General features: G+C 46.6%; 1 protein-coding gene across 3 annotated transcripts in view; it reads right to left on the reverse strand.

The window, feature by feature from the left end:
* The window catches only part of RB1 (RB transcriptional corepressor 1), a 2466185-nt gene that overhangs the window by 1762598 nt on the left and 681402 nt on the right, over window positions 1-22185 (reverse strand). For all 3 annotated transcript variants that reach the window (XM_069639386.1, XM_069639387.1, XM_069639388.1), the window contains exon 11: window positions 3809-3883. In XM_069639386.1, the coding sequence (XP_069495487.1) occupies window positions 3809-3883 (75 nt within the window). The remainder of the gene's footprint in view (window positions 1-3808; window positions 3884-22185) is intronic.

Here is a 22185-nt window from a genome sequence, read left to right on the forward strand (position 1 = left end):
AGGAGGCTCCCAAGGAGACTCTGTGAACATCCATTTCTAGGGGTCCATTGGGAGGTGCTGAATATGGGAGGAAAAAGGGGAGAGATCACATCAGGGCCCACGCCGATCAGCCATATATGGGCACCACTGGTTCAGGATGCTATACCAGAGGTCTCAAAGTATCAAACATGGTTCGAGGGCGGGCTCTCCAGAGTGGGACAGCTGTGGAAGAATGGGAAATTTGTAAGCATTCAAGAACAAGTGGCAGCCTTGGACATGGGTAAACTCTGTGTTCCTCTTCCTTAGGTTAAAAGGGACTTTTACAGCCGAAAAATGGAGGGATTCCAGTCAGAGGGACCTCACACCAGTGGAAAGAGTCCTTGATGGACATACAAAGATGAAGGGCCTCATATCGCGCCTTAATAGAGCCCTACTAGAGTCTAAGGGGGAGGGGGTGCAAGGGCTGCGCCACAGATGGGAAAGGGACATGGGCACGGAGCTAGACGAACACCTCTGGCAACAAATGTGCACCACCTCCTAGTCCGCATCTCCATCCAAATGAACTCTCAAACGTTGTCCAGAGGTTTTGTACATTTAAGGTACCATAGGTACGGGATCCGGACAAATCCTACTCGTTTTAGGAAAATTGGTAGTAAACAGTACTTACACCAGTTACTCCAGGGCAAAAGCCCTGGAGTAAATGGTGTGTTGCAGACTTCATAGATGCCTCACCAGGTTTGAAGCATTGGGCCTCAGAAAAGTAGCAAGGGTTTATTTAGATATAGTGACACTTGCGGTAGTACCATATAAAGATATAGAGCAGAGCCAAGTAAAAACAATCAAATCAGGAGTTACCAAAGTAGGGGGCAAAAGGTAGCTTTGCAGATTACAAATTATCATGAATGGGCGAGTGTTCATTCCCTAAAACATTCAATCTCCACCAATACCTTTCGCTCGCAAATGGAACCTGGTATGACTCACCATTTGGTCAGTCTTTGCTGCAACAGGAAGCATCGGTGGGCAGTGGTGCTGGCACTGTGGGACAGGTGCCCTTTTTCCCCATTCACACAAGGGATCTTGGGCTAATCCGTTGAAGCAGTTACCAGGAGTAGGGGGGCAAGGAGGGACTAGGGCAGAGGGGTGGAGGAGCCATTCCCCCGATTAATGTATTTCTTGCACCGAAGGGGTTGCTAAAAACCCTGCACGTACATCTCAGCCTATCTTCGGTCAAGCGTGGGGACCATCCTGGTTGCATTTCTGTGGGCCTGCTCATCTTAACACAGGTTTATTTAGGCAATTATTGCACTCATCGCAGCCGCAGTTGCTTCATGAAGGATTTAACAAAATATCAGAAGAAAATAACAGCGATCTCCATGTATAAAGGTCAATAGTAGCCTCAGGCTCAGCAGAGCCAGCAAACAATCCATATATCCCAAAATTCCTCTGCAGTTCCTCTTAATCAGCTTGGTAGTGAAATGTAGTAAATCCTGGCTGCATTCCCTGTTGATCAAGGATATCAGTTTGTGAAAAAAAGTATCAATCACAAAAAACAAAAGCTGAAAGTCTTGAGGGCGTTAATCACTAAGGAACACCATCGGCGGCCTCCGCTTATAGAATGAAATACACCATGCAGCCTATCAACCAGGCAGAAATAAAGAATGGTGGAAGGGAAAATCTGTCAAAGAGGGTTGGCCTTCCAACAGGGATGGAAACCTACAGTTTTCAGGATGTGAATTTTGCACCTGTGGGAAATTGTGAGCTGTGCAACATTGTAGAGTTGACGGACTGCGCTGAAAGCACACAATGGCGCACACCAAAGAGTGCTCAAATTAAGTATTTCATTGGATCATCCTGCATTTGAATATTAGGTAGTATGCAGCGGATGGAGCAGGGCCCAGGACAGAAAGTTGTAAGACTGCACCACATGACTCTTTAGAATACCGTTCTTTAAAACAGGACCCTGTGTAGCTCCCTCAGACACCAAAAGGGGAAGCCAGTCTGGTCTCCCAAACTATGTGTAGAAGAAGTGTCATTCTGTAGTATCAAGTGCCAGCTGTGCACTGGGTCACACCATGAACCATACATCTTTTTCAGCAACGTTCACATTCAGACAAAGCAAATTCCAGAGAGCCTGAATGTACTCACTTAAAGTTCCCATTGTCACCTAGATAGGACTGCATTTCCGCCACCCAATGTCAGCCAGTCAACATATCAGTTTGGAGTAAAATAGCCTGGTTAACCAATAGCTCCTAGGCCAGGAATGTAGTTCCTACTGAGAGCATAATCCACACAACCTATCCATAAATCCTAATTCCAACCCCTGAAGAGTATGAGCGGACCTAAGCCTCCAATAGATGCAGAGACACCCAGCAACTACTCAATGTCCTGCAATTTGCAACACGTGTCTGCTGCAAAGATTATGGATTGGGTTAAGTAGGTCATGAATAAGGCAAACATTGATCTAATTTGGAGGAGTGCATTCAAAGCTCGGTTGCAATATTAGCTTCCAAGGTTCTGTGTATGATGGCTAGATTGTTGGACATTATGAAGGTGGCCTATTTGCCGAATTAATCCATTTACAGCAACGTTGCTGGGGAGAAAGCTTTGCACAAGCTTAACACTTCTTGTCATAGAAAGCAGATTCATCAACCCTGGTTAGTACAGGGAATGCAGATTACCTTAAAGACACAAGGGCATGTATTAAGCGGTTTTGGAAATGAGAATGTTTCTCGACTGTGGTAAATACTTGGTTTATATGCTGTACTCATTTACATCTGTATCTTATTAGAGCACCCGTTTTGATTTCAGGCAACAACATGAAGGCTTCATGATCTGGGGCCACCAGCCTCTGGAGGAGCATTTGAAACCACTATTTTATTTTATTTCTATTGCTTAAAGCGCAGACCTAGCTCGAGAGCAGCAGAGTACTGTAGAGAGTGCCGGGATTTAGACTGGCATCTTTTAACAGTAGCGCAGTGCTGGGAGGTCTATGTGTCTGTATGTGCGCCCATTGTAAATCTTCCATTTCCACCCTCAATACGACAGTAGCTATGGATACAAAAAATTCTAAAAACTAAACAAATATAACAAGTCTTTTGAAAATCCCATTTTTCAGCCAATTCCAGCAATAACACCTCTCTAGAGCGAATCCTATGTGCCTTGCTTAAACTTTTTGTAGGGTTCCAGGGTCTGCACAAGCTGTATTGTTTTAATACCGCCAGAGGTAGGCCAGCGATACCATGTCAGAAATGGGTACACTAAATATTGAAAACGCTGTTTGCAACTTACACTAGTAGAGGAGTGTCATCTACAAGGTCTGTTAATGTCAAAGAACAGACAGGCATGCTAGTACTTCCCCCCCCCCCCCCTCCGATCTGCTCCAACCCCCCCAATGTCCCCCCAATCTTGCCAGATAAGCATGTATTTATTAAACTCTTTCCTTCTGATACCCAACATGTAATGCCAGAGTGCAATACAGATTCCTCTCTTTCTAGGGGGAGTTGATCTCTGCATCTATAAACAGAATGACTTGATCTGGGCAGTCATTTGAATGAAACTCATTAGCAATTGTTGCTTTTGACAAAATATTTACAGTTTAGCTTTGCTTGTGCGGCATTACAGAAGAGAAGCCAACAATACAGTGCACAAAATTAAGTTGGACTGGGGACCGCAAGGCAGGCTTCCATTGTTCCTTTGCTCATCAGCAAGAGAACACATGTTTCCTGTAAATGTATGCTTTTATAAACAATCCTAATTTAGAATCCCAACTGCTGCACCACTTCCTGCCGCAGGTTCTTCAAACAATGAAAGCAATTTAGCAGTCTCTTACCGAACAGGGGTCTGTGGTGGAATTAGATTAGGCTCCTCACGGTCATGTTTTTGTGGCGTCTTCTCCAATTCAACACTACAGGAAAAAACAAAGATGGAACCAAATCATTGAACAGAATTAATCTTTGACCTAACTTTCAATACACAATCTTTAATGTTATTTATGGAATAAAATGGACATAAATCATTTAACGGTTCAAAGATCCGTCCACTCTCCGTTAAATAAATATGTATTTACTATGTATATGGACCAAGTATTTATATGCATTTTTGAACACTGCCTATTTAATACCACTGTCATTGGAAGAATGAGTGTTAAGGGTTGTACAATGTGGCCCGTTAAATTCAAATATACGTCAGGCATTAGGAAAGATTCTCATTTTGAGACCATGCACTATACGAAGGAATGGTAAATAAGCATGGGTGGTCGGGCCTCAAAGTTGTGCAAGCATGGCATACTTCTGCACAACAAAGGGGCAAAAAGACTGGTCAGATGTATTTAATGCAACTTTTAAATGTAAACGAGGGGCTTCAAAATTTTGAAAAGGTAGGTTTCCTTAATATTTATAAGGTAGGATGCAGAAATAGGGAAAAATGAATCTGAACAATCTTTACTGATTGAAGACATTGTACGAGAAAGACATCTGTACAAATTCCTCATTTTTTATGGCCAGCTCACCAACACATCTCAACAGTACTTTAGCCACAATTTTACTTTGCTACAGCTGCAATGTCTCAATGTCATTCAGAGGGGGTTGAAGTGCCTCCATGATCTGTCCAAAACACGCAGAAATTCTTAGTAACATAAGAATTAATGTGCGTGGCATTCCTGTCACATAGGTTAAGCATTGGAGCATGCTCCTTGAAACGCCTGAATCAAATGGGAACCAAAAGCTGTGTGTTGAATTCTCTTCACCAATATTTTCTTGCAAGCAGCAATACTTATGTAAATACTTTGCTTTTGTTTATTTGTGCCCTCTTTATTTTGCTCGTCAATTTGCTGGTTCTGTCTGCATCAAATCAGGTCAAACTACTTTTCACTATGGTCCGTTGACTTTTTATTTCAAATGTGTTTAAGTACAGAGTTATTTTATGTTGCATTCAACTTCAACTTTGCAGAACAAGAACAAAGGGTCACTTTCAGATTTAAAAATCATCAATGTCTAGAGGAGCAATCTGCTTTGCTTTTTTGCTCAGTCTCCCATATGTATGCTTTTTTTTTAAAGTAATTTTGTGTGCAGTTATGCAATCGTTAAGTTCATACCCATCTACTCAAACAAGTAGAGGCAAGGTACATTTCTGAATTGCGCACAGCATGTATGAAATCAAACACACAGCATGAATTCTTTTTTGGCGATATAACAATTTGTGTACCTATATTTGTGATATATTTAATTTTAATAGACCTAGTATGACAAAAAAGAGGAATTGTATAACAATTTTTATACATTTCTTAAATGCACGTAGGGGCACCAAGTAGTTGCTTTGTCAATATATTTACAAGGAATACAGTGGTATGCATTCAAATGTACCACTATATTTTAATTTAGACTATACAATATAATGGATAACATTTGCATGCATAACAAAAAAGTAGGAGCACAAATGAGTTCCTATATAAACATATGTATTGTACAATACAGTGATATACACCTAAATAGACCACAATAATATCAATTTGCATTATAAAATATTTGGAACATTATTAGCAAAAATAAAGAAACAAATGGACAATGAGACCAGATGATGTCATCATACCCGTACGCGCCAAAAGTCTTATTTGATGTCATGTTTCTTAAAGAGCCCCAAAATGGCAACCGTACTACACGTAAAAAGCCTAATAGTAGTAGCAGATCACAACAGGGATTCATCATTTAATTTCTTTCTCTTGAATGTTTATTTATTCTCAAAGTAGTCAAATAGACAGGGTTTAAGTTAACTGATAATAGTGACCAGTACTATGCTCGGTTTCGTCCTACTTTTAAGGGTACCAAAAATGTTTAAGTTACTTACCTGTAACTATTGTTCTCCAGCATGGGTCTGGCATGGATTCACATGCTCATGAATATTCCCAGTCAGGCTGGGAATCCTCGGTAAAAGAAAAAACAGTTTCACTTTCACTTTAAAACTGTATTTCTCCTCTAAACCGATTACAGTCGTCTGGGTCATAATTGCCCTGCCACATCCAATGAAAGTCCTCTCCCCAACCCTAGCCTCTGGCAGTCATTTTCATATTTGGTAAGCACGCAAAGTGGCAGTATGACGAAGAGCCGGAGGGAGGGTTTGCATGCCAGACCCATGCCGGAGAACAATAGTTACAAGTAAGTAACTAAGTAACTTAAACCTTCTCCAGCATGGGGTCTGGCATGGATTCATCTGCTCATGAATAACGAATACACAACAGTACCACATTACACAACCACGGGAGGTGGAAAGTCAACAGAAGCAACCAACACTTACCCTGGCAACAGACTCGCCTCAAGCGAAAAGAGAACGTAGCACTGCCTGGCCGATTCTGGACTTCTCCCTGGAATCCCCATTGACGCAGTAGAACTTTGTGAAGGTATGCGTGGACCTCCATGTTGCAGCCCTGCAGATGTCAAGCAGGGGCACCCAGAAAGGAACACCGTAGTCGCAGCGATTGCTCTGGTGGAATGGGCTCTCGTCTCGGACGGCCCGGCAGAGGGGGGGTTCGCCAGTCGATGGCAGTGCATGATGCAGCCGGAGAGCCACCTTGAAATGGAAGATTGAACAAGACCTTCCCATGGCTCACAGGACCAAAGTTCACAAACAATTGAGAAGGCTTCCAAAAATGCTTTGTGTGTGTTGCAAAGAACTTCAAGGCATGAGCAACGTCCAGCGAATGCAAGGCGCTCTAGGGGGCAACAGAGGTTTCGGGAAGAAAACAACACCAAAGGCTTGTGAGGAGGAACTCCAATGGAACCTTTGGCATGAGAGCGGGATGTGCACGAAGTACAACCCTCAATTTATGGAGAGTCAGATATGGTTGCTTGCAGGATAGGGCCTGGATCTCACCACACGTCTGGCAGAGGTAATGGCCACAAGGTAAACTGTTTTCCACAAGAGAAACTTGAGTGGGGCTTGATGCATGGGTTTGAAAGGTGCCCCAATAAGCCTAGTCAGGACCATGTTGAGTTCCCATGCCAGGGCAGGCACCTTCCCCGGCGGGAAAGATCGGAAAAGCCCCTTGTGGAACTCCTTGACAAGTCTGTCGGACAGAGTGAGGGATCTACCCGGGGATCTGGTGTAGCGTGAGATGGCAAGTATGGAAGAATCTATGGAGCCGTAACAGTAAGATGTGAAATCTTCTGCGACCGGCACCACATAGCAAAATGCTTCCACTTATGGCCGTAGCACTTTAGAGCAGACAACGCGCCCTGGCTTTGGCGAGTACTTACCTGCAGTCCACTAGCAACTCAACCTCCAAACTCTAAGGATGCAGGAGCCATGCCCTCAGGCTCAGCGATCCTGGGTCGTGATGAAAGATTGTGCCTCCCTCTCTGGTGAGCAGATCCAGAAGTATCAGCAACTTGACTGGAGGCACACCAATAGGCCGAGTCGGTCTGAATACCAAATTTGCCTCTGCCACACCAGGGCGAAGAGTATCCTCTTGCATAGACACTGTCCGAGTGTGTTGATGACCGGTAGCAGGCGAGGAAAAGTGGGAAAAGCATATAGAAACAGACCTTACCACAAGAAGGAGAACATGTCTCCCAAGATCCTCGGTTGGTGGAATCTGCGGGCAAACTCCTGGCATTTGGAGTTTGCAGCCGTGGCAAAACGATTAATCAAGTGTCTGCCCCATTTCACTAACAGGCGGTCCCATCTGATCCTGACAAAGTTCCCACTCGTGGCTGGAGCGCAGTTCACTGCTGAGGGAGTCTGCGATGGTGTTCTTGACACCTGCCAGCTGGCAAGGGACGAGGAACAACTCCTGTCCGATGTCTCAGTGCCACAAGTCCTGAGAGTGCTGGGGTGAGTGCCCACTTGCTTCCTGAAGTAGACATGGTGGTGGTGTTGTCATCCGTGGAGATCCTCACCACCTTGCCCTTCAGAGACGGTAGGAAAGACTTGAGGGCCCAGAACACTTCCCGTAGCTTCAGAATGTTGATGTGCAGATGCTTCTCCTCTGGAAGCCACAGACCTCTGGCGTGTAGACACCCGGTGTGAGCCTTCCAACCTTCCAGTGAGCCGTCCGTGGTGACCGTCTCCTGTTAAGGATTTCAATCGGGCGACTCACGTTGGTCTTGGCCTAGGATGTAGCACACAATTGGAATGCATTCTCTTTATTTTCTACGAATTCAATTTGAGATGGCACACAGCCTGTCTCACACCCCCCTTTACAAACACCCTGGGTCACAATGGACCATGAACCAGGGTGGTTGGTGGGAATGCGATATTTATTTTAAAATTCATAGGAAATCATACAATTTTAATATTGGGCAGCGATCACCAATGAGGTGATAATTACAATGAAAACCACTGAAATACACTTGGGTAACCTTCTACAAGAACATATTCAAAGCACAAATCAATAGGAGCACTTTTTCAATTAGGGTAGATAGCACTCAAGTTAAGGCTTCCCCATGAAATGTTACCTCAACCCACAATTACTTGAATTCTGAGTGGACAGAAAGAAGCAGCAGTTAGTCAGGAATATGAGGCAGAACCAAAAGTTGACCTTCCCTCACAAAAAGAGACAAAAACGGATTTTAAACCTTTTGCAATGACACTCTGATTTAACAAATAATTAATTATATGTGTAATTAAATAATGATGTACATATGTTTTCTCACAGTCTCAGGGATGCCATATCACTAGCAACTATAAGGTAAGGTATCACGAAGGCATAAAGTTCACAAAGCAGGTTGAAATTGAAAACACGGTGCAGTCAAATCACACATGGAAAAGTTGCATTTTACACATTTGCAGTTTTAAATGTCAAAAAGTTGTTTTTTTTTTTTAAACGGGTGAAAAAGAGAATCGGAATGCAGATTTTGGGCTGGGGAATGTAGGCATATCACAGGGACAATATAGAAGTGAAAGGATAGCTATAGCCAAAGAATTTAATGAGATTGTCAAGGTGGAATGAGGTTCTATTTTAGGAAAATAAAGCAGTTAAAAAAAGTTGGGTTGGAAGAAAAGGAAAAGTTTACTTATACTAGTTTATCAAGAAGGTAGCGCTACCCACAAAAAAGGTTAAGTTGGCTGCATTAACCCGCTCCACGCTGCGTGTCTCTTTATGTGGAAATTAATTAAATTATTAAAAATATTGCTCAGGGGTTACAAGATGGGGTGGAAGAAAGAATGGCGCTAACACTAGGAAATAACGGACAAGATGCACAGAGAATTCTGACAGTAGGACACATTACCAAGGCATGGATAGGGCTTCTTAGAGAGCGGAACAAAGACAAAAGGGTCAAGATGGGGTAGGCCATGTGTTTCTATGGGATGGGGAAATACTCATAGTCCACACTTGAGTTTTTGATTTTGGACAGTCAACCGGTTCTGGTCACTCCACGGCTCGGGCCACCAGATAGTGGCAGACTCTCCTAGCTGAACAGCTGGGCCGGTTTGGTTACTAGATAGCAAGTACAGCTGAATGGCAGAGGTACAGCGGGCATGCAGCTAGCGGGCAAAAAGCTGGTCTGGTCACAGGATGCTCCCCATAAGGATACCACAGTGTTTCCCCTTGGTTAGTGGGGTTTTTAGATCAAGGCCTTGCTGAGCTAGGGTCAGCTATGCTTTAGCCTTGCAGCAGAATCTGGCAAGATGAATGTAGAAGATCAGGAACGCAGCGCTGGAAATTCAGGAGAGTGTGTCTAGAGTTCTGTCAGCCACCCTTATTTATAAGGCACTGACATCATAGAATTATTGGTGGGCAGAGCTAAGCAAGGACTACCCCACAACCTGGATAGGGCAACCAATGTTTGCCTCCTCTAGGAAGTGACTCAGTTTATGGAGTTGGACTTTATGACGTGCAAAGCCTTCCTGCAGACCTTTTTGCCAAAAGTCAGTCTTAACATAATGTACACATTTGTACAGTTGTGGCACTTTAACAAATCGCATGGACAGATTACATATTTTATGCAGAGCGTGCCAGTCCAGCTCTCCAGTTTGTAAGGCTTTGTTTCGTCCGCTTAACAATTTTTTGTCATTTTCAGTGAGAAATATTCAGCCTAAAATGCTATAACTTTATAGGCATATCAGTATTGAATTTCAAAGTGGCATCATGTACACTTTCCTTAGAATATGCAATTCTCTGCCATGTATGTTCCCAATATGGCAGTGAAGGCTACGTCTTAAATAAAAGCCACAAAATTACATTTAGACTTAACTTTTTACGTTCCTGCAAAGTCCTGTAGCAAAGATAAGTCTTAAAAGTTTCTTAATCAAAATTGTCTTTTGAAACAAAAGGGGCTGGCCTTTGTCCTTGACTTGGCCCCTTTTTTTTCTCAGCTACCACCAACTGTCATTTCAGCCCAGGGTGGCTCTGGGGGGTTTCCCAGTTTCATTGAATGTTTATTGCCACTTCCTCACTTTACAGGTTGGTGTCCCAGATTCTATTGTCTCAGCCTGGGGCACAGACCAAAGTCTGATTGGCATGTGGTATGCAGCCTTCTGGTCCTATTCAAAGTTTTCAATGATCACTTATGTGTCCCAGAAGTTTCTGGTGGCTCCTTTAGGGGGGAAGGCCTGTTTAGCCAGCAGAAAGACCGGTTCTAGAGCTTGCAAAATCCAGCCAACGCATATGAATTCCTTTTTTTAAAAATGTTGTTCTGAATCAAAAACAAGCCTGTTGAATAAAAATCCCATATCTGTTCCCCAGCAAAACCCCCTTTACATTGCTAGGCAAAGAAACGTTTTTATTCAACATTGTACTTTTAAAACAGGCATTTACTTTTGGTTTGCAAAAGGCCATTTTGACACATGGTGAAAGATGCTAGGATTTCCCTTTAAAATTCAGTTTTACTCTTCCATCTGGCTTCCCAATATTGTTTTGCAGCCCTATTCAGTTTCTTTTATCTAGCAGTTTCTTAAAGCCACAGGTTCACTGAAATTGACATATGCCCATAGAGCTAGGATTTCTTTGAAGCCTTGATTTTGACATTTTGTAACCCAAAAGTTAAGAGTTTTCTCGCACGGCTGAACGTGAAGTTTTTTATTTCAGTCCAGATTTGGCTTGACATAGCCTGTCATGCAAGGATAAAGCTCTCGCACAATATGGATATGGATAGGCATGGAAGGGCCTTATTGATAACAGCAATGTGATGGGGAATAGATGAAAATAGCGTCAGGGCAGCATCCTTTTTAGTGTAAAATATTCCCTTTTCATTGGGAACTTTTTGCAAGCAGCTGAGCAGCGCTGTCTTTTTCAATTTGCTTCTTTTGGTGCGCACTTTCCTCAGTGCGCTCCCTGTACCAACTCGCCCAGTAGGTGTTGGGCAAGATGGTGCCGCCATCCTTTTGTCGCTGCCAAATGCAGTTTTTGATGGAATGGTGCTTCAAGGAGCCAGCGCAGCCATTTTGATGTTGGTTATGGATGGGAATTCTGCCGAGTGGGTCAATGTAGCCCACACTCCTGATATTGAGGGGTTTGAAATCCTATCCTCTGGGCGGTGTGGGAGCGGACCACCCCCAACCACTCTATCGCCCGCCAGAACTCCTCATTGAGGGGTATTGTCTGCAAAACACCCAACACTTGTATCCAACGTGCATCCAAGAATTCATGTAGGGGTCGCATCTGCAACCTGCAGAGACTGACTAGGTAGATGCAGGACATTATGTCCAGCAATGAGTTGGTGGCCGGTACTGTGGCTGTCTTCACTGATGACAGCCGCTGCACCTTCCATTGAATGGCTGCTAGCCTCTCCTCCGAGGGTGGCTCTAGGCAAGCCACTCTGGTGAGTTTGGCACTGAGGAAAAGTGCATTCTGCAATGGCGTTAAGCAGGACTTCGGATAGTTTACAGAGAATCCCAGCTCCGTCAGTAGTCGGACGGTCCCCTTCTTGTGCTCTTAGGTGAGTTCCCGAGAGCGGGCATGTATCAGCCAATCGTCCAGGTACAGGTATACGTGTATGCCCTGCAGATGGGCAGCCAATGGGGCAAGGCATTTTGTAAACATTCTTGGAGCCCATTTCAAGCAGAATAGTAGGGTCTTGAACTGGTAGTTTTGACTTTGCACCACGAACTGTAGGAACTTTCGATGTTTCCTGTGGATGAGGAAATGGATGTACGTGTCCTCTAGGTCCAACAAGGTCAAGAAATCCCCTTTCTCCAGTTGGCCGAGCACATGCTGCAACGTGACCATCCTGAATGTTTGAGACTTCATTGCTCAGATGGCACAGGTCCAGGATTGGTTTCCAACCCCCTGGCCTCTTGATTACCAGAAAGTATCTGTAATAGACTCTGGAGCCCCGCAGCAGTTGGGGAACACGCTCTATCACCCATTTCCGTAACATGGCTCGCACTTCTTCCAGGATCTGATGGATGTGAAGCTCCTGATGGAGAATCAGTGGAACACGTGGGCACCTGCGTTGGAACGCCAATGTGTGTCCCTGGGTGAGAGCATCCAGCACCATCTGTCAGTGATCTTATTCCACTCGCAGACAAATCTAGTCAGCCGGCCTCCCACTGTGGGGCATGAGTAGGGGCTTCGCGTCTTGGACGTTTCATGCTTGCTTGAGTCCCAGGGCCCTGCAGGTGACAGCAACGCTGACCGCTACCGTAGGCCTAGGAGCAACCCCTGTAGGCTTCCCGCATGGAGGATCGGGGAGGTTGCCTGTATGATGTGGAGAAACCCTGGGATGACCTGCTTGATTTTCCCCTGGAGGAGTGAAAAGACAGGCGATGCTGCTGAAGAGAGCCATGGGAACGTGCTGTCTCTGTATCTGTCTTTATGGCTTGAAGGAATTAGTCACCCGCCTTCCCGAACAGATTGTCTCTGAAGGGAATGTCCAGCACCTTCTCATGAACGTCCTGACGAAGGTTTGTGGCCTTCAACCCTCCCTGCTGACGAAGGCAGACTGTTTCTCATCTACCAGAAACCTGTGTCAGTGCTGTCCACTGCCACTATAATGGCATGGTCCAACGCCACCTCCCCTTCCTGAAGGACGGCGAGAGCTTCCATTTTCTTGTCGGAGAAGAATTCCAGGTTCGGGCCCAACTAGTACCCAAGCTCCCGGTCGTAGTTGGCCAAGATAGCCAGAGCATTAGCCGCCCTGATCGTGGATGCCGCCGTGTAAATTACTTCACCATGGCATCAATCTTCTTCCTCTTGTTGTCCGGGGAAACTGATGATGAAGAAGACTGGTTAGACGAACATTTCCTTGCAGCAGCCGACACTACAGAGTCCGGTGACTGTTGTGACCTCAAGCACTATAACTCTTACCTGGGACTGCACGGGAGCGTAATGCCTTCTCAGCTAGAGGATCTGTTATCTGGGCTCTTATTCTGTGAAAACAACAATTATAACCATAGAACTGTTGTAATTTCTATTTGCGTGAAAACACTGTATTGCAGTGTGCTTTTGATAAAATCCCTCCCTTCTCACCTGTGCTTATGTTTTGTGAGCTCTCCATCCTGTATTCTACAGGGGCGTGTTGGTTTGAAAACTGTTAACTTGAGAGGCTGCAGTGTTTTAAAAGGTTCTTGTTAGAATAATGTCCTTTACTATTCTTTGAGTTATCTTGGGTGAGTTTATGGTGAGAAATATATAGTTTGTCAGATTCTGAACTGTCCCTACGTTGGAGATCTCTCTTTCTAAAAATGACCTTTTATTTTGCAGGTTCTCAGAAAAGGGTAGATGCTGCTGTATGGCTGCGACTATACTCGGTATGTGGAAACGTTTAAAAAAAAAAGTAGGTTTGTCTTAACGGAATAATAGCAGCTTCCAGAGATGAGCGTGGTAAACCAAACGAAGAAAAAAAACTTGCTGGGACTTCAGGTAAACAACTGTTACGCTCACCTGGTCTCTGCAGAGGCGTTGGGGCACAGTTGCAGTTCTTCAGGGGGTGTGGTCGCTCGGTCCGACTTCACCCTCAGTGCTTATGTGGTGACTGGTGGCAATAGGTGATGCTGCTTGAAACTGCTCCTGCGTGGAGAATAGGGGGTGCGAGTATGTCAGCTTGTGCGCCTGATCCCCTTCCAGACCCCTTCTCCCAAAAACGTGGTACCCAGGGGATGTGCTGTACCTGGAAAGCTCACCTGTTGATCATTTTGGCGAGCACGCCGTCCTGCTGCTTCTGGCAGGGGCGCTTATATGTTCTGGACCAAGCTCCTTCACTGGTCCCTTGCACGTGGTAGTCCAGCACTGCTGCGACTAGGCCACTATACTTCAGTTAAGTGTTCCCGTTTGCCTTTGTCTTTCCTCGTCTGTTTTTTGTTGTATTGTAAAGTTTGTGGTCTTGTATTGCTGTCCGTTCCGCTTTTCATGTTTGCTCTTTTGCTTTCTTCCCTTGCAGGTGATGTTGCCGGCCTGGCAGAAGCTGCGCAGATCGAGGCGGCAGCGAACGAGGAACGAAGCTGCAGCGGTACAGTAGCTGCTAAGTTAAATAGGGGGCATGCGAGGTTCAAATCCGGCGCGGCCCTAGGACGGATGTTCTAACCTTGCCTTTCTTCTTGACAAGGTCCGAGATCGTGGATGCAGAGCGCTGTGCTGCGGCGTTGGGATCAAGATCACTGGATGTCAGGAGATGAGTCTGCAGATGAAGCGATGAAGCACTGGTTTCCTGGGAGGTGAGTATGCAGGAGAACGCCTGGTTTCAAAGGTAAGTAAACTGGTCCAAGCGGCGATGAGTGTCACGTTGCCCGCAAATGCACAGTAATGCGAAGCACCAGCCTTGAGGATGGAGCAGCTTATATAGCTGAGATTCTAAAGCCACGCCCACCAGGTTCAGCCTGCCTGCCACACCTGATGAGTCAGCACATGAAGACCAGGCCTAGGGAGCCACACCCGTTGAGTCAGCACATGAGGATGGTCCTCTGGAATAAGGGCTTTCAGCTCCTGGAAAGTCCTTGTAAAATAAAAGCACTCATGCACTGAAATGATGTGTTCCTACTCACATCTCTATATGAGCCTGGCCAGGACGGAGTCCAGCCAGGTCCCCTGTGTTTATGGGTCCCAAAAGGGAGTCAAGTGACCCATTGACCCCATCACTAGGTGATGTGGTTTTTGTGTTCTGGGGCCTGTGGCCATTGCAGTAACATATGTAAAATGTCTTCTTTCTTATTTCACTAGTTCATTAATTAAACAAAAAAATACCTTTTGTTTTGCAGGTTTTCAGAAAGTCGTAGATGAAATACCTTCAGGCGATGTGAAGACTGCTGAGGAAAACGTTTGAATGAAGGCACTGCGACCGCCAACGAAGACTGCGGTGACGCAGATGCTGCGGCAGAACGGACAGAAGATGTGGAGTCTATGAAATAAACTGGTGACTGAGGAAAAGCTTCCGAAATACTTTGGTTCGGTAAATCTTTATCACAACAATGGAATTCTGTTGATTTTCTGTGGAAACGAATATCAAACTATTGTTTTCCTAAGACAGGTTCGGTCAGGAGATCGCTGGTAGCATATCCCGCTGTCAGCAGAGAAGACGCAAAGCGAGCGCTCCAGCGGAGGCAGGGCTCAAGTAGCTCCCTCTGCCACAGGTGTAGTATGTGCTGTGAGTTAACAATGGACTTGGTGGCAGTCATGTTGAGTGTAGGAAAAGACAAATGTAAGCGCTATGTGAGTCTATGGGTGCAATGCTGTTATAAGACAAATGCCATTTGTGACAGACTTGAAGCCACTGTTGACCCACTGACTGATATGAAGTTTCTTGCTTCCCTGGTATTTTTGAATGGGAACTGTGCTACTTTGCAGGAATCATGGCAAGCACTTGGGCACAGAGTCAGGCATCCTATATTTCTTCTCCAACCGGTCTCGCTTGGTTGGAGCCGTGCACAGGTTCTTCATGAGGGCTAGGCCTTGCTCCTAAATGTCATCCAGAAAGGGTACTGCCATGATAATCTTCCTCTTGGACTCTAGTCGCCGATACAAGAAGCCCTCTTTCTTGGTTTCCTAGGGCATCAGCTGGAACAGCTCGGAGGCCCTGGAGTTCGAGTGGAATGATCCCACCTTGTCTGGTGGAGAGACTATGAGGAGCGTCCAGGTGTGGTGATTCATTGTCTGCCGGGCCAAAATACTCATCTTTGTCTGTTTACGTGGCTGTCTCCGTACCAGTGTCTGTGTGCGTATCTGGGTCCGCTGGTGGAGTCGGGGCCCCACGTGGTGGTGGAGGCTGATGTGGAAGCATCGAATGCTGCTTTCTAGTCTTACGCAGAGGCTGATCAGGGGCCTGCAGCACCACAGGTGTCGGTGCTAGGGGCAACCTCTGCTGGATCTATGTCACTAGGGTGTGGAGAATCAACAGAATGTCTATGGATATCTCCCTTAGCTACGGAGAGACTGATGGAGCGCTAGGCCCTGCGCCGCCATCAATGTGGACCGTATGGACAAACTCTCGGTCGTCGTCCGTGGATGAGATGTCCATCAGTTCAACGCCAACCTTGGAGGGCTGTTTTGTGGCCTTCTCGCCCCCCCATTTTCCTCCCTTAGGGTTTTGAAGTGGGATCTGTGTCTAGTCCCCCCTGCCCCCTCAAACCCTCCCTGCCACCAGGGGTGCTTGCAGGTTTCGTTGCTGCCTCAGCGACCGTGTCACGCCTTGGAGGCAGGGATACCCTTTGCGCCGTAGGAGCCACCCTTGGATTTGCACCCAACGCCGCTGTGGTCGTCCCAGTAGGTGTCAACGAAGTAGTCGACGAGGACTTTGGCTGCGCCGGTTGATCCTGCTTGGGCTGCGCAGCCCTCTTCTCTTCCTCCGGCCTAGGCTTTTCTGATTTCTCCCAAACTTGGCCGGGGTGGACGACCTCCTCTTTGAAGAGGAATTTGATGGCAGGCTGGCTATGGAGCTGGACGGTGATCGCTGCCTATCCAACCTGGGACCAGCATCAGTGGCGAACCCGGTGGAGTCAGACTTGCAGTTCTTAGCCTTATCTTGGACACCCACAGATGGGGCAGCCTCAAAGTGCTTTCATCTCTTCCCAGAGGGAGACCGCTCTTCGGACCTGGGTGAGGCATGACCCTGCTCGGAGCACGAGTAAGAGGTCTTGCTTGAATTGAGCCATGCCGCCAGCCTGCTATGCCCGACTTTCTTTGTCTTCTTGGAGAACCCCAGGCATATCTCGCACCCATCCTCGTTGTGGTCCGTGTGTAGGCAGTAAAGACATTGTAGAGGTTTGTCCTCTACAAAGACATTGCGCAGCCTGCATTTGGTGCAGGGCCTGAAAAGGGTCCTTCCCACCTTTTTTCTCCATATGCCCAAGATGGCCTTCCAGAAACATTGATGAATCGTCGCCCTAGAGGGGCGCAAAACTACACCGGCAACGGGTCTATGTTGCCGGCCGATGAGGAAAGACCACACAGGCTCTGTGGAAACAAAAATTGTACTTTTCTTAAAAAAACATGGAAAAAAACGTACAAATAGCTTGCCGAACAACTCGAGGTCTCCCAACATTGAAGAGTGCAGTAAAAATCTGAAGACTGCTGCCAGAGGCAGGGCTTAGGGAGATGACCGTCATTGGATGGGGCAATATGACCCAAAGGACAGTGATTGGTTTAGAAGGGAAATACAGTTTTAAGTGAAAGGGTTTTCTTTTACCGAGGATTCCCAGACAGACAACGGGGAATATGAATTAGCATGTGAATCCATGCCAGACCCCATGCTGGAGAAATATAACTAATCCTTAAATCTAAGGACAAACAAAACCATATATCAAAGTATAGCAACTTGAAAGAATTACAAGAAACAAAACTAAAACTTAAACAAATTCCTTAGCTCCCGGTAATGTTCTTTCTGCTGGATGTTCCTCCCACAGATTCCTCATCTATAATAATCCTATCCGCAGTGCAGCAGATCTTTGGAACCCTTCCTGCCAGTAGAGGGCGGGGCATGGCTCTGCCTTATACCGCTACGTGCTCCAGACCGGACAAGACATTGTGGCAAGTACACATCCAGCCATTCCATCACATGACTTCAGTTCCAATCTTTCACTAGCACTTTGCCGCCAAGGGACTACGGAACCGAATGGTGTACGGGCCGTCCGCCAAGTGGGGCAAGTTGGGAGGGTGATGAGGAATCCATGGGAGAAACATCCATCAGAAAGAACATTACAGAAAAATAGTTATGATTTCTTATAATGGATTCCTTCCTCCCACGGATTGGTCATCGGTGATAGACTCCCATAGCAGAACATTGATCTAGAGGAGGGAGGAGAACAAGAACACAACCTTCATATCACAATACTCTGGCAGACCATCCTCCCAAAGCAAGCGTCTTGTCCAGGTTTGAATCCAGGCAGTAATGTTTGCGGACCGTGTGCAGCGATGCCCACGTAACCACCTGGCAAATATCTAGTACAGGGACTCCTCTCTGCGGGGCAGAGCTGGCAGGCAGTCCCCTGGTAGAATGAGCTCCGAGACCTTTAGGCACATCCTTAACCGCCAGATCAGCATTCTCAAATGCATAGAATGATCCACCTCGACAGGGTCTGTTTGGTCACAGCCCGGCCAGCACATACATCAGTATAACCCACAAAAAGCTTGCAATCTTTCATGACCTCCTTAGTCCGAGAAACATAGTATCCGAGGGCCCGAACTGGGTCCAGTCTACTGAATTGTTCCTCTGCCTTGGAATGGCGGAATAAAACACACATGAAGGGGGATCTGCTGACAAAGATGAAACTCAGAGACTGCCTTCGAAAGAATGGAGGGTCTCACCCTCAACTTAATCATCTCTTTGGAGAAAAGCAAATCAGGAGGTTTAACTGAAAATGCTTGAAGCCCGCTTAGCAGTCTAGCGGAAGTGATGCCAGCCAGGAGATTCACCTTAAGGGTGACCAGTCTAACAGAACAAGAATGTAGGCTCTCAAACGAAGGATCCATAATAAACGTGAACACCAACTTAAAATCCCACGTTGGGATCACAAATTGGTGTGTAGGAAACTGAATGCACAAACAGGGTAAGAACTGCTTAACTATGGGGATTTTGAAGGGAAAAAAATGATATACCAGCTAGGTGTATAATAATTAATAATTGGTTAGTTATAAAGCGCTTAATACCGAAGAGGTTTCTAAGCGCAGACACCCGATTCAAACCTGTGTTCTCTGTTGTCTTTTTTCCAAGACGAGCGCGTTATTACTGAGATATACTACCCGTGCCCCTTCACAGTGCCAATCTGTGGGCCTGATAGGGCAAAATACAGTAGAAACTCCAGTACAGAGGAAAGAGGAAGCGAAATAGGATCCAGTTCCTTCTGCTGGCACCATGTACACCATCTACAAGCATACACTTACTTAGTAGCAGGTCTACGGGCTGAATGCAATACATCCAGGACGCCATCTGACAAATCCCACTCAGCCTCTCAGTACCCAAGCATGAATGTTCAGGCTTTTGGGGGTAGAGGACGTGCACTTCGAACTAGCAAAGCAGATCCACTCTCCCCGGAAGGCGCTAGGGAGGACAGATGGAAATGTCCTGCGACTCAAAGTACCACGTTCTCCTGGCCCTGTCTGAAGCAATGAGAATCAATGTGGTCCTGAACAGGGATAATCTCCGGAGAACCATCTGAATGACAGGAATAGGCAGTTAACGCATTATGGAGATTAGGTGCCCAGTCGACCAAAAGTGCGTCCGCCCAGAGCTCCAAGACGAGGAAATTCCGTGCAGCAAGACAACTCTCACTTCCTGTTCACACTGGAAGCGAAAAGATCCACTTGCAGAGTCCCCCAGTGAGAGAATCTTTAGATCTTCCTGGCAGATTTCCCACTCATGGGACACCAAGGTCTGTCTGATCCAGGCATCCACTGCGACAGTCTCCCTCCCTGCAAGATGAACAGCCGCCTGAGAGAGACTGTTCTCCAGAGCCCAGAACCAAAGACGTATTGCTACCCTGCAAAAAGGCACGCACCCAACAACATCTTGCTTGTTGAGGTAGTGCATGGTCACATTACTGTAACGCTCACCTGATTCCCGCAGAGGCGCCGGTCTTGACTGGGTGAATGCTGTATCTTCAAAGGTGATGTGTAACACACGGTTGGCTCTTTGGGCTGGACCTCTGTGCACTGTATGTCTGACTCGAAGAGTAAGATGTCTGCAGATAGAAAATATGGGATTAATGAACTGTGGTTATTGGGTGTCTCTCCTCTTCCCTTTCTCTTCTCCTGTAGAACCCCAAAGGTTAACACCCTCACCTTAGGTAAGTGAACGCCGAGCTCTCCATCTGCCTCGGGGCAGGGTGCCGTAACCAGCTTCTTCACTGGATAAGGGTGCAGGCCTCTTGACCTCAGAGGACTGCTGTCCGTCGTTAACTGCACGAACGGTAAGTTCTGGGCACTTCAAATGTCTTAAAAGTCTTTTGTAATGATATCTCTTGTTTTGCAGGGTTCCGGCGATGGCAGATGGCGGGCTGATGAGAGTTGAGGATCGAACCCGCGTGAGGAATAGAAGCGCCTGGAAGCACGTAAGTAAGCGCTTGTAGCCTGCTTCACGATGCGCACTAACTGTCCCTTTTATCTTGCAGGTACAAGTTCGGAGCTTTAGAGAAGCTGAAGGGTGCTGGAATACCCACTGGATTCGGCGTGGGAAGGAGTAATGGCACGTGAGTAATAAAGTTGCCCAATGTCTTTAAACGCACCTTCTTTTGTCTTTCAGATGCGGGATGCAGCGCCGAAGGCCTCCGGAGCGTGCGAAGAGCTGGTAAGCTTTTGTCTTTCAGATGCCGGAATGCAGTGCGAAGACCTCCGGAGCATGCGAAGAGTAGGTAAGCCTTTGTCTTTCAGATGCCGGAATGCAGCTCGAGGCGTTGGTGACAGCCGATGGACCAGGTAAGAGATGAGCTGCCACTGAAGACCGTAGTGCTAACCTGTTCTTTCTTTGTCTTTACAGGTGCTGCTGAAGACTGGATTCCAGGATGGTAAGCCTTTGTTCCCTTAGGCCCAGGATCAGAAGCAGAAGACACGATGAGCGTTCTGCTGCAGAGAATGCAGAATAACGCAAAGCAAGATTCATCCATCGGATGTGGTTTAAATAGCCTCCTGTAGTGCTTAGGTGTCTCCTTCCACAGCCATGCCTAGGTAAGAAAAGAGTTCCTGCTTTCCAGAAGAGTTCCAGTGTTCTGAACCTAGGGAGTGGCTCCTGCCCCACCCAACAGGAAAAGTAGTCCCAAACAGAAGCGGATCAGGGATTCAACTGGCAGGTAAGTAAGCAGCATGGTCTGCTGCAGGTAAGTCCACCCAAGCATTATGAGCCCGGCGCTTCCAGCGCTGGGACTGGGCATCTTTATGAGCCTGGTGCCGCTGGCGCCAGGACAGGGTCCAAAAGGTCCCAATTGGGACTGGCTGGCACTCGGAACCGGGGTTATGGGTCTGCTTCCAAGGGAGTCGGGCAAGTCCTGATCTTTTGGAAGCAGAGATCATGACAATTACTGTCTTTAAGTATCAGAACACATTTACCTTCACAGAGGGGAGTAAGGCGACCAGGGTCAGCCTGCTCGGCCTTTAACTCCAGAGTCTGAGTCAGGCCCAACAGGTGAGCGCCCAAACCTATCAGGGACGTATCTATAACTACTGTCACCAGGGGACAGAGATGAGGGGGAAAAATGCATTAGTTGCCCCTCAGGGACGACCAAGCAAGGTCTCGAGAAATTAGATTCAACACCTGCTCTGAAACTGCAACCACTGGCAACAAAGCAGCCACTGAAGCAAACTAATGTGTAGCCGGGCCTCCGGAACCACCAGAACGTAGGAGGCCAAGAAACCAAGCAGACATAGAAAGGCTGAGACAGGAACTTCTCCCTGGGATTGGAGTACATGTACCATCTGAGACGTTTAACACGGTCATCGGGCAGAAATTCCAGGTGAGTGTCCAAGACCGCCCGATAAACTTGAAGGACTAGGACAGTGAAACACGATTTGTTGAAATGAAGGTAAAAGCCGAAACTGTGCCAAGGTCTTCAAAGTGCCAACGTCTGGTCTGGGGCGCATGCTCAGATGAGCCAGTCCAGGTTGAAAAAGACAGGCATGCCCTACCTCCTGGACTAGCTACTACCACTTGGTGAAAACCCTGCAGCGTGGTGAAAACCCTGGGTACCGAACAAAGACTGAATGCAGGACTGGACTGAACTGGTAGTGATGTTGGCCCTCAATGAACCTCAGGAACTTCCTGTGCTTCAGATGAATGGACACATGGAAGGAGGCATCCTGAAAGTCTAGTGATGCCAACCAGTCTTGCCGATATTATATGTTACCGTAGTGACTAA

This window comes from Ambystoma mexicanum, chromosome 7q, assembly GCF_040938575.1.
Source record: "Ambystoma mexicanum isolate Mex_15411 chromosome 7q, UKY_AmexF1_1, whole genome shotgun sequence".
Taxonomy (NCBI): domain Eukaryota; kingdom Metazoa; phylum Chordata; class Amphibia; order Caudata; family Ambystomatidae; genus Ambystoma; species Ambystoma mexicanum.